Source organism: Rhinolophus ferrumequinum, chromosome 7 (genome assembly GCF_004115265.2).
Source record: "Rhinolophus ferrumequinum isolate MPI-CBG mRhiFer1 chromosome 7, mRhiFer1_v1.p, whole genome shotgun sequence".
Lineage (NCBI taxonomy): Eukaryota > Metazoa > Chordata > Mammalia > Chiroptera > Rhinolophidae > Rhinolophus > Rhinolophus ferrumequinum.
This window is the reverse complement of record NC_046290.1, coordinates 68,256,924-68,269,749: the sequence shown is the minus strand read 5'-3', so window position 1 is coordinate 68,269,749 and position 12,826 is coordinate 68,256,924. Positions and strand designations below refer to the sequence as shown.

At 35.5% G+C, this 12,826-nt stretch overlaps 1 protein-coding gene across 1 annotated transcript in view; it reads left to right on the top strand.

The window, feature by feature from the left end:
• Positions 1 to 12,826, top strand: part of LOC117024612 (solute carrier organic anion transporter family member 6A1-like) — a 106,459-nt gene that overhangs the window by 25,517 nt on the left and 68,116 nt on the right. The window contains exon 4 of the mRNA XM_033110022.1: positions 7,150 to 7,410. Coding sequence (XP_032965913.1) covers positions 7,150 to 7,410 — 261 coding nt within the window. The remainder of the gene's footprint in view (positions 1 to 7,149; positions 7,411 to 12,826) is intronic.

Genomic DNA, 12,826 nt, shown 5'->3' with positions numbered 1-12,826 from the left:
AATCTGTATATTGCTTTGGGTAATATGGCCATTTTAACTATGTTGATTCTTCCAGGCCATGAACATGAAATATCTTTTCATTTCTTTGTGTCTTCTTCAGTTTTTAAAATAATATCTTGTAGTTTTCAAGATATATCTTGTAGTTTTCAAGTATAGATTCAGGTCTTCTTCTGACTTTGTTCTTTTTAAAAGTTGTTTTGGCTACTCTAGATTCTTTGCCTTTGTACATTAATTTTAGAACTAATCTGTTATTTTGTATAAAAAGTTACTGGAATTTTAATTGGGATTTCTTTGATTGTATAGATTTGGAGAAAAATGACATCTATACAATATTGAATGTTTTGACCATAGTATATCTCTTTGTCTATTTAGTTCTTCTATCCTTCAACTTTGTTAAATTAGTGTGTTAGTTATAGGAGCTTCTTGGCAGATTCCTTAGGATTTTTTACATAAATGATCATGTCATCTCTGAATCAGGACAGTTTTACTTTTTTCTTCCCAGTTTATATGCTTTTTTTCCCCTTCTTGTTTTGTTATACTGATTAGGACCTCCAATGCAATATTGAATAGAAATTCCAAAAAGAGAAGTTCATTTATTTTTCCTGATTTTAGACAGAAATCGTTTAGCCTTTCAGAATTAAATATGTTAACTATGGATTTTTTGTAGATGCCTTTTATCAGTTTGCAGATGCTCCCTTTTATCCTTAGTTGGTTGAGAATTTTTATCACGAATTGGTGTTGAATTTTGCCAATTGTCTTTTTCCTGTATCCATTGAGACCATTATATGCCTTTTCTTATTTATTCTATTAACATTATATATTGCATTCTATTATTTTTGGACATTTAGCCAACCTTGCATTCCTGAGGGTAAACTCTTATTACTGGATTATTATCTTTTTTATATGTTGCTGGATTCAATTTTCCAAAATTTTGTTGTGCCCTCTTTAAGAAGGCCTGGATTTTAGCCCTTGAGCGCTCAATCTCAGCCCTAGGGGACGTGGCTGTTCCTTATACTGGCTATTTCTACATTCTTTAGCATTCTCTTGATTTCTTACTAGCTAATCATCTGTTACTTTAGTCCCGTTATAGCTAATAATCTTTATATCAAATGATCCTTGTTTCAAATTACTGCGTAGTTTCCTTCTCCTGATTGGATCTAGACTATTATTGGTATCAGGAGTAGTCTCAGAAGATATCCTCATTAAGCTGGGATTTTAGGATTGGTTTTGTTATGCCTTTCGTCATGAATGAAGTGCTGAGCTCTTGGCCCATGGGAAATGGATACCAGTTCTTGGCATGCAGGTTGCATCAGAATTCACCAGGCTGTCACCTGTGCTCGACTGGGATGAAGTACCAGCTGAAGCATGTACCTGAAAGCCCGAGTGGCTGCTGCACTTTACTTATGGTAGCAACGACGACTGTAAGGACTCTGGTGTTGGATGGAATATTTTCAGTGCCCTTACACACTTAGGAAGAGAAATGACAAACTTGGGCCTCAAGCCTCGGCTCAAGTCATGGTCTGAAAATTCAAGAACTCCCATCAAAGCCCTAACGTAAGCCCTCTCTTTTTTTGTTTTCCACTGTAGAGCTGATATTTCTGGAAATCATACAAAATTTAAACGCATAGGTTGATGAGTTATAATGACAGTTGAACTCATAATCTCATCAAGTTTGCCTTGTAACTTCCCCTCTCTTATGTATCCAAGAAGATTAATTTTTTGGTCTGTTCAGTTTGTTATTTGTTAGGACAGAGTGGTAGCTTCCAAGCTCCTTACAAGTGAAGCTGGTACTGTATATAACCTTTGGTGTGGACATATATCTTTGTTTCTTTGGATTTTATACGTGGGAGTAGAATTGCTGGGTCATATGGAAACTCTATTATTAACTTTAAAATTATGCTGAGGTCTTTTCATATATGTACTTTATCAATTTAAGGAAGTTGCCTTCTATTCCTAGTTCATTGAGTATTTTTATTCTGAAATTGTGTTGGCTTTTGTCAAATGCTTTTTCTACATTTTGATATTCATGTGGTTTTTGTCCTTTATTATAGTAATATAGTGAATTACATTGATTTATTTTCATATGTTGGAATGAAATTAAGGAGGTCTATGGCCTTGCACATTTATGTTTTGAGAAATATTCAAAATAATCATAAATAAAGACAATTTGAAGAGTTTTGTCAAAGAAAGATTCTCCGAATGGAGAATTTTGGCTAAAATATTTCAGTACAAAAACTGAACTGAAACATTATTTAGTAGTGTTTTCTTTAAATTGACTAGACACATATTTATAGAGAGTATTTTCTCAATTAAAATATTATGATATACAATGAAGAGTCATTAGAAGCCTAAAAACTTCAAATTTATTAACTATTATGTTGGAGGTCTCTAGGACCTCACTCAGACTGAATGTATCACTAGAAGGATTCAGGAATCAGAGAAAGATGTTATACTCATGGTTATAATTTGTTAGAGTGAAAGGATACAGCAAAGGGAAAATCAGCAAAGGGAAAAGCCCCATGGGACAAAGTCTAGAAGCAATCAGGTCCAAGCTTTCACGTGTCCTGTCCCAGTGGAGTCACATGGGCATGTTTGATTCTTTAAGCAACAGTGTGTGATAACACTTGCTAAGAGTTGCCAACCAAGGAAGCTCACAGGCTTTTTTTTTGGGGGGGGGGTGGAGAAGGGGCAGTCACTTAGACAGGTAGCATCTGTGTGACTGACCTTAGCTACTGAGACTCCATTACCCTCCTCTCTACAAACACAACAAAAAAGGTGTTCACCATAAGTCATATTGTTATCTAATCAAATGGATACAGCGTGGCCACAGGTCTCAAGCATACAAAGTGTTCACCTCAATCACCTTGTTAGTTTAAACTATCTGATCCAAGTGGTACTGTGTGGCCCAAGGCTTCAGGCATATAATAGCACTCTTATTGGGCAGAATATTCAAGAGCTCAAAGGAGCAAACCAAAGGCTAGTCTTGAAGACAGGTCTTTTTTTCAGCCACCAAGGCCTGCTGAGTTAACCCTTTGCTGCAAAACTATAAAAAAAACTTTGATGAATTGCAGCTAATTTAATGAGAATTAGAAATAAGATCGCATTAAAAATATATTATTTAGAAAAACATTCATAACATTTTATTAAAGATAACCATGGCTAAGAAATAGGTTAAAGTATATGTGTATCAAAAATAATGTTCCTTTTAAAAATGTTATGATATAGAAATATAAAGATGCTTGAAAGTTGTTGACTAAACTTTTAGCTTCACCAATGTAATAAATCTAATTTGTCTGTAAATTACCAAAGTCATATACTTTTTGATACAGTCCTCCATACCAAGTGTTGAACCAGGAAAAAACAAAGAAACCAACCATTAAAGATGGGAACCTGGAATTGTTTATCCTACCTGATTGGGCTTGAAAGGAACAAAAACAATATTTGTACCTGTGGAAAATGGTACACTGGAAGTCCATGGCATGTAGTGACAAAAAAAGTTATTTAAAATGTTACCTGAGATAAAATTCTTACTGAAGGCAAGACTGTGGGAGACCAACAGCTTCTGCAATTAACTCCTATGGTGGAACTTTAGACTAGAGATTCTGGGGCTGACTCACTGCTTCTGACTGCACTGGAAAGTTTACAGAAAGACAATGAAAAGTTTAGGGAATGCTTAGCAAATGTGTGAGCTTCTCTGATAGCTGTATGAGAATCTATCACTTTTAGCCATTCACCATTGTAGAATTACAACACAAGTTGAATTCACAGATTCACTGGATCATAGAAGTGAGACTTGGGGCATTGATTGGAACCCTGAGAATGGGGATAAAGGCATTCGGATGGAATTCAGTGACTCTGAGCACTAGCAACCCTGAAATCCCAAATCTCTTTTCCCAGTAGGAACAACTATTCCTCTAGTGTCTGAACAAAAAGCAATTCTCTGCGTGAAAACACTGCATTTACCTCTCCTGAGTTAAGGGAATGCAAATTACCCTCAGACCCCACCACTCCTGTTGCTGCCAGACTCAAAACTAGAATCAGGTCCCAGCCTTCTCAGAATGACTAATATAAAGTCTGTCCTGTTGATGCTGTACACCAAAAATTTGCCTGCCACCTTCAGTGATGTCTTTAGGGGCCAGTTGGTTTGGAGTGTGTAGGGCTGCCTCTTCCAAAATGGAGGAAAAGTTTCTTCATTTGTACCATTCACTGCTAAGAAAGAAACATAATCTTTGGTGCCACCTGTGGTTTTTTGAAAGTGGAAATATGTTGTGGTAGCATTATAATCCAACTCTGGAGGCCCTGACAATAGAGGAAAAGGGAAATCCTCCCAGTGGGAAGAACATTGAGCAGTACATCTAATTATCCGCATTCCCTAGATAATAGTTCCATGCTGCCATTGCCTAATGAATCGACCGTTTGGTGACTAGGAGGTCTGGGTAAGTGGTATGTCTGTCTGAATGGGCAGAGTTATCTTATGGAAATGTTCACCAAAAAAATCCATTGCAGCAGAAACTCTTAATAATGTGGTAGATAGGTGACCTGTGACTATTAGCCAGCTTCTTTCCCCAGCCATTGTCTGCCTTGTTCAGTGGGCTCCTGTTATAGTGACAGTTGCATCAAGGAAGGAGGTTATACAAGAGGTGAATGCATAGATTTATCTTCACCAGAGCTGATCTGGCTATTGCACTGCTGAGAGCCCGACCTGCCACCAGGAAACGTCAACACAATCCAGGAAATAGTTCCATTCTCAGAAATCAATCATCTACCTGGAGGCCAAGTTGATTATTATACTCTCTGCTTTTATTATGGAGTGGGCAATAATTTCTTCTCACTGAACCAGATGTTTGCCTTGGATATGGGTTCTTTTATAGTCATGGTTCTGCCAGAACAACTATACTTGGACTTAATGAATACCTTGTACACCATCATGATGATCTTATTTATGGTCACATTGCTTTTAATGAAGGAATTCATTTTATAGCAAAAGAAGTACATCAGGAAGTCCATGTTCCTAGAATTCACTGATTTATATCTCAATAACAGAAACTCTGGGCGTTATAGATAATTAGAGTATCCTATTGAAGACTCAGGTAAGGCTCCAGCTAAAAGACAACAATAAAAAAGTTTGCGGTGCTGTCCTATAGGGTGAAATACACGCTCTGAAATAGCAACCTATATACAGAGGGTGCCCCAAAAATGTATACACATTTTAAGAAAGGCAAACTGTATTAAAATTATGCTGATGGTATCCACTTTGAGCACCTCTTGTAATTGCAGAAGTCAAACATGTCTTGTATTCATCTTTTGTTATCGGTATATGTTGAATATTAAAATTTTGATGCAATTTTTTCTTTTCTTAAAATGTGTATACATTTTTTTGAGGGGGGACCCTCTATATATTATGTGAAGTCAAGAAGTAGAAGGAGTGAGTGGTGGAAGAAGGAAGTTATAAATATCAACTGTATCTCGTAACCATTAAAAAAAATAAAATCTGTGGCAACTATGCATTTTTCTCTTTCTTGTTTGTTTTATGTGTATTCCAATTTTTTTGTTTGTTCTCATTCTCTTTCCCTTACTATTTTATAAAAGAGTATTGTGGGCGATGCATTAGAACTTCATCTCTAGGTGACAGAATATTCCTGAGTTAGAAGGGGACCTAATACCCCAACCTTAGAAATGGACACAGTTACTGACAAGACATTTCTTACCATCCTTCCTGGCCACATCTAAAATGAGAGTTGAAAAAAATTCTCTTGGATGCAGAAAGTTTTTATATTTTGTTTCCTGCTGCTCTTGGTCTGTTAAACTGTTGTGGTTCTAAGTAGGGTTTATGGTGTCTTTTGCAATACGACTCCTTCACAAATCTAGTTAGGCCTATGATATGTTTGCTTAATTATTTGTACCTTTTATACCTTTTTATACCATATATACATTTGAAATTTAGTTTTTATGTTAAAGAAAATCCATTCAGGTTTGTGATTGAACCAGAAGAAAGATTAACATTAGGTTGAGATGGATATGATGACTGATAGGACTGTGTGCCTCCTATGTGTCACCTTTCCTTTTTTTTTTTTTTTGGAAAGTGAGAAGGTCTTTGTTTGCAAGAATAATTGAAACATGTTAGGCAGAAGCATGATGATGTGCCTATTAATTTGGTTTGGCAGTTTAAATATGGGAAGAAGGGTGAAAATGTACCCTGAGCAGTCTGGAAGCTGCACTTTGCAAGTTATTTGTTGGCCATAAACTGCATTGTTCCCCTTCTGGACTCATTCCTATTTGCGAGCTCCATGAGCAGCCACAGTGGGTGATTAAGCAGCGCGGGACTGGTGGGCTCTGGCTCTGGTAAGGCAGCCGGTGATGGTGAACGAGCTCTCAGAGCATGAGCAGGAGAGTGGGTGCTGGCTTCCTGCAAGGGGTGGTGAGTGCCGGTCCCACCGCTTTGGTAAGGTGGGTTCTAATGAGCAACCTTTTCCCTTTCCAATGCAACAAATATGTTACTTTGTAACCATCGCTGTATCTTTCGTTTGTTTGTTCCAAACATTTAGTATGCTTATCCCCCCCCCAGTTAGATGCCCATGGAAATGTGCATGTGTGATGCCAGTTATTTAAGAACATGACAAACAATTGTCTATATTGTTCAAGTATGTCTACATTGTCAAAAAATGTTAAGGCTCGGAAATGGTAAACTTCCAGTGTAGGATACGGGTTATGGAGGGATAGAAAAGAATGTTTGGGGGTAGCACATGTTGGGCTTCAACTATTTTGATAATGTTTTATTTTCTGTTCTGGATGGTAGGTAAACAAGTATTTATTAGATTGCTTTTCATTTTTTATAATTGAAATATAATACATTAAAGATTAGTACTGAGATGATTAAAAAGATCAGATTCTTTAGTAAATTACTCGTGAATATAGCCATTTAAAAAATAACTCCAGTAATTCAATTAGCAAATATTTTAGAGAGGTTAAGGCCTGTTAAAGTGTTAGAAAAGAAATTGTTATGTGCTTATAAATCTTAAACATTCAGAATAATGTAAAATAAACTTAAACCACTGTGAATTAAGTTTTGTTTTGTAATGATTATAATGGTGATCTATTTTGTCTCTTAAAATGTGTATCATTGCTTTCTTTTTTCTTTTTACATTTTAGGTATTGTGTTTGCCCTTGTAGATCTCAACATTGACACGTTTTGGAGGAACAGTCGTCTGAAAACCATTGAGAGTGTGGTGCTGTCATTGACTTATGATATTTCATCTTGCCTGGTAGTAGTGTTTATATCATACTATGGAGGGAGAGGAAACATTCCAAAATGGATTACAGCTGCCTCCTTTTTAATAGGATTTGGATCACTTTTATTTGCTTTTCCATTCTTTCATGGTAAAAATTATCAATTGACTGTACAAACGGAAGGTAAGATTTTAAAAATACTGTCATACGTCAAATCATTATTCATTTAAACCATTGGCTCTAGGAACTTAAAATAGACTGTGATACTTGTCTGTCTGTACATCGATCCATCTGTGTCTATTTCTATGATCAAGTTTGTTAAGATAATTAAGTGTAGCTCCCTAGTCACTTACATGCCATTTTCTCATCTTCTTCTGATCATATACCCTTTCATGTAAGAGATGGGGATAACTGAAACATGTTAGGCAGAAGGATGATGATGTTCCTATTAATTTGGTATGGAAGTTTAAATATGGGAAGAAGGGTGAAAATGTATCCTGAGCAGTCTGAAGGGCGCACTTTGCAAGTTATTTGTCTGGTGGCCATTAATTCCATTGTTCCCCCTCTAGACTCATTTCTGTTTGCAAGGGGACTGGCAGCCTGTAAACTACATTTCCCAGATTTCCTTGCCAGCTGGCTTCCATGTAGGTGTTGCCAGTGAGAAGCTGTAGCAGTAGATTTGAAGAAGGGGCACAGGGAATCTTGGAATACAGAAAGAAGAAAGAATATTTTGGGATAATTATTTTGTGAAATTGTTTGTCTTTTATCAATTTCTATATGTTAGTCTCTTGAGAACTTTAGTAATTCCTTATGTCTTCTACAATATGCTTTAATTAATCCCTTTATTATGACTTCAGTATACAATACACAACATACAAGCAAAAATACAAGCATAAAAAACTTATATACACAAAAAGAAAGGTCAGACATTTTCTAGCTATTCCTGCCATTTAAAAATGGGAGCTGCTCTTTGACATAGGACTTTGAATCTAAAACGATGAGTGGCTTCTTCACTTTGTTCATTTTTAAAATTTATTCCACAATCTTTTTGCTACTCCCAGTGGATTAAGGCCATTTGAAGTTTCATAGCACTATTTTTGACACTATTGTGTTAATTAGTTTTTTGTTGTGTACTCATATAGGCTTATAAAAGTGTTGGAAGGCGCTTACCCATTTTGTCAACTTTAAACTGGACTTTAAGCAAGACATATTTGAAAAAGGCATGAGGGTGTGTTTGTGTGTGTGTGTTAGTGTGTGTGTGTGTGTGTGTGTGTGTGTCTGTATATAAACTTACCATGTTTAAAAAGTATGTTTATGATGTGTTTTCACAATGTAAATAAAAAACAGTCCATATTAAATACAATAATTTACATAATATATTAATATAATTAATATATGTGTATACTGTATAATTTATATATTAAATAAACATTGATATACATCATATAAATATCTGAAATATAATATGCACACATATTTATAATATATTTATAATATTTGTAGAATATAAATATGTCAAATAAATAGAGAGTGCCAAAAAAATGTATACACATTTTAAGAAAGGAAAAAACTGTATTAAAATTGCAATACTCAATATATGCTGATAACAAAAGATGAATACAAGTCATGTGCATACATTTTTTGGCACCCCAATGTATTTATTAATTTGTAGAATATATTTGTAATATACTCATTGTTTTTGTACAATGGAAAGCTAATTGAACTAGAAGATGAATTATGGAAAGAAGGGAATGGGAAACACATCATTCCTATTCTTCCCTTAATTCTGTCCTGGTCAGAAAAGGTGAAAACTTAGGAAACACTGATTGAAACATATTAAAAATGTTGCTTGATCAGCACTTAATAGGAGTCGTAGGAGTAGAGATAGTACAGTCTTTCTTCCTTTGTGTCTTCTTTATGTCATCTTGATTCTACATATTTTCCTTTTTGCTTGTGATTAGGAACAAGCAATTTATCTAAGAACAGCTATTTAGTGTATTTACTGGGTGGCCCTCTGCTTGGTATTAGAGAAGCAGAAATAAACAGTCTTTGCTGTAAAGTGCTCACTCCATACATCTATTTCACTTACTTTGCTTAAAAGTTTATTTCTTACATAACTCTCTCTCTCTCTCTCGCTATATATTTCTGATTTATATAAATAAATTTCTATGTTGTCTTCTTTCATCTCCCCCCTCCTTGTTTTTGATCCTTCTCCTCTTCTTTTCTGAATGTCTTTCCTATTCTGTTCTCTTTGTATACTCCCCAGTTAGCTGCTATGCTCATCTTCCCTTATGAGTGGTCTGAACCTCTTTGGAACAGTCCATTTACCACCACCTCCTACTTCCTTTCTTTGCTTACCCTACCCCAGCACAGTTTTCCATATTCATGTGAAGTTGATCTGCAGCCCCTTTGCCTCAACCAACATGTAGAGACTGTATTCTACCAAATCCTGGAGCAGTTAAAAGTGATTTTTCCCACTAGTTCATGAAAACACTTGTATTACACTCAGATCTTTAGTTTCTAGATCTCTGCATTTAATTGACCACCCAACATACCCATGGTTTCAGTGCATTGTCACTTTACTGAGAACTTCCTAAATATCTATTATCTTACTCTTTGATTATACCCACTAATTCTTCCAACTCACTCATATAATAAAAATTATTATTAAAATTCTTTTCTTTCATTGGAAGCTTCAGTCTATTGACATCCACTTTCTCCCTTTATCAGATTCTCCTTGTTGTTACTTTCTTTCATTGGTAGTTTATTTTATGTTCCTTACTATAAAATATTAAAGTGTTTCAAACATACTCTAATCATAATCTTAAGATCCCTGGCCCATTGTTATTTCTTGATCCTGGCCTGGAAAATGTTTGATTCTACCATATGTCTTTTCTGGGCTAGTGATGTGTGTTTTAGAGAAAAATCACACAAAAGGCCAGCTCATTCCCATGATGAATTTGTTCCTGTCAGCCTCAGTTATGCTCTTTAATGGATTGATTCCCCTGATATTTGTCTTTCTTTCTTTTTTTGTTTTTTAATCTGCTCTCTTCCATAATTCACAATAAGGATTTTAGAGTTTGATCATGTTTTAGTTAGTTTGGGTTGCTATAACAAAACTATAAACTGGGTGACTTAAACAATTTTAGAAATTTATTTCTCATAGCTCTGAAGACTAGGTGTCTAGGATCCAGGTGGTAGCCTATTTAGTTTCTGGTAAGGGCCCTCTTCTTGGTTATGTCCCTATATATGTAGCAGCAGAGAGACAGAAAGAGAGGGAGAGCAAGCTCTCTTGTGTCTCTTCTTATAAGGGCACTAATCCCATCATGAGGGCTCTACTTTCATGACTCAATTACCTCCCAAAGGCCCCACTTCCAAATACCATCACATTGGGGATTAGGGCTTCAGCATGTGAAATTATGAGGGGACACAAACATTCAGTCTGTAGTACCTTACTGAACTCTTATCTTCTGTATTGGAGAGAAAATACATGCCATAAGAGAAATTGCCTTAGTTTCTTACCATAGACACTATAATTCCACCTACATTTTCATGTTCACGTTCTTTACTTCTTCCTTTCTGTTAAAATGGAAGAGCTATCCTCCTGCTAAACACCTTGTTCTCTCTTGCCTACTTTATTCCATTGGTGATCTTCTCCCTTCTCCTTCTGTAAATTCTCCCTCTCTTTTGGTCCTACTTATTGACACTTACATGTTCTTCCCATTCTTACAAAACAAAAACAACAATAGATATAACTTGTAGTCCTTCTTCTTCTTCTTCTTCTTCTTCTTCTTCTTCTTCTTCTTCTTCTTCTTCTTCTTCTTCTTCTTCTTCTTCTTCTTCTTCTTCTTCTTCTTCTTCTTCTTCTTCTTCTTCTTCTTCTTCTTCTTCTTCTTCTTCTTCTTCTTCTTCTTCTTCTTCTTCTTCTTCTTCTTCTTCTTCTTCTTCTTCTTCTTCTTCTTCTTCTTCTTCTGCTCCTTCTTCTTCTCCTCATTCTCCTCCTTCTCCTCCTCTCCCGTTCCTTTCTTCTTCTTCTTCTTCTTCTTCTTCTTCTTCTTCTCTTCTTCCTTCTTCTTCTTCTTCTTCTTCTTCTTCTTCTTCTTCTTCTTCTTCTTCTCTTCTTCTTCTTCTTCTTCTTCTTTCTTCTTCTTCCTTCTTCTTCTTCTTCTTCTTCTTCTTCTTTTCTTCTTTCTCTTCTTCTTCTTCTTCTTCTTCTTCTTCTTCTTCTTCTTCTTCTTCTTCTTCTTCTTCTTCTTCTTCTTCTTCTTCTTCTCTTCTTCTTCTTCTTCTTCTTTTCTTCTCTTCTTCTTCTTCTTCTTCTTCTTCTTCTTCTTCTTCTTCTTCTTCTTCTTCTTCTTCTTCTTCTTCTTCTTCTTCTTCTTCTTCTTCTTCTTCTTCTTCTTCTTCTTCTTCTTCTTCTTCTTCTTCTTCTTCTTCTTCTTCTTCTTCTTCTTCTTCTTCTTCTTCTTCTTCTTCTTCTTCTTCTTCTTCTTCTTCTTCTTCTTCTTCTTCTTCTTCTTCTTCTTCTTCTTCTTCTTCTTCTCTTCTTCTTCTTCTTCTTCTTCTTCTTCTTCTTCTTCTTCTTCTTCTTCTTCTTCTTCTTCTTCTTCTTCTTCTTCTTCTTCTTCTTCTTCTTCTTCTTCTTCTTCTTCTTCTTCTTCTTCTTCTTCTTCTTCTTCTTCTTCTTCTTCTTCTTCTTCTTCTTCTTCTTCTTCTTCTTCTTCTTCTTCTTCTTCTTCTTCTTCTTCTTCTTCTTCTTCTTCTTCTTCTTCTCTTCTTCTTCTTCTTCTTCTTCTTCTTCTTCTTCTTCTTCTTCTTCTTCTTCTTCTTCTTCTTCTTCTTCTTCTTCTTTTTTTTTGAGCCTTTCAGTGAATTTCCCATGTTAAACATCGTTGCTACAAGGTATGTGAAAGGACTTCCTGATAGTGAGGTTTTCTGACTGCTCTGTTTAGGATGATGTGAATTTGATTTTTCTCTTATCCTTCTTGCTCAATCAAATTGCTATTTATTTTTTCCTACCATTACTTTGTCAGATCCATTCTTATACCTAAATTATATAATCTGCCTGAGCAGCTTAACAATAGATTTAGAGACCTCCTTTTCTTCCCTGACCCATATGAGTTCTTGGGCCACTCTAGTCCTTTTTTTTTTATCAATTTGCATAAGCTCCTCATTTTCATTGACAATTTTTTTTTTTTTAAATGTCGATGCTTTCTGGCTTTGTTTCATATTCTTTCCGCAACCCACTTTAAGATGGCCTCCACCCTAATCACTGCAATAGAATTATTTTCACCAAGCCATCAACATAATTCATGTTATTTAATATATTTAAACTTTTTACTTATCATATTTCTTGAACTATAACCAGTGTTTAATACTGACTGATCCATCCTTCTTGAAATTATAGTCCAAACAAAGGATTTTTTAACATGAGGAGGGTCGCTAAAATATTAGTTTTATTCTATTGGTAGAAAACATTTGTTTTCAGATATTGGACGGCAGGAATCTCAGGACTGTAACCCCTGGCAGAAGGGAAAGTAACAAGTTGAATTTCCTAGGAGAAGGCAAGAGTAGTAGACTAGGGACATATTTGATTATC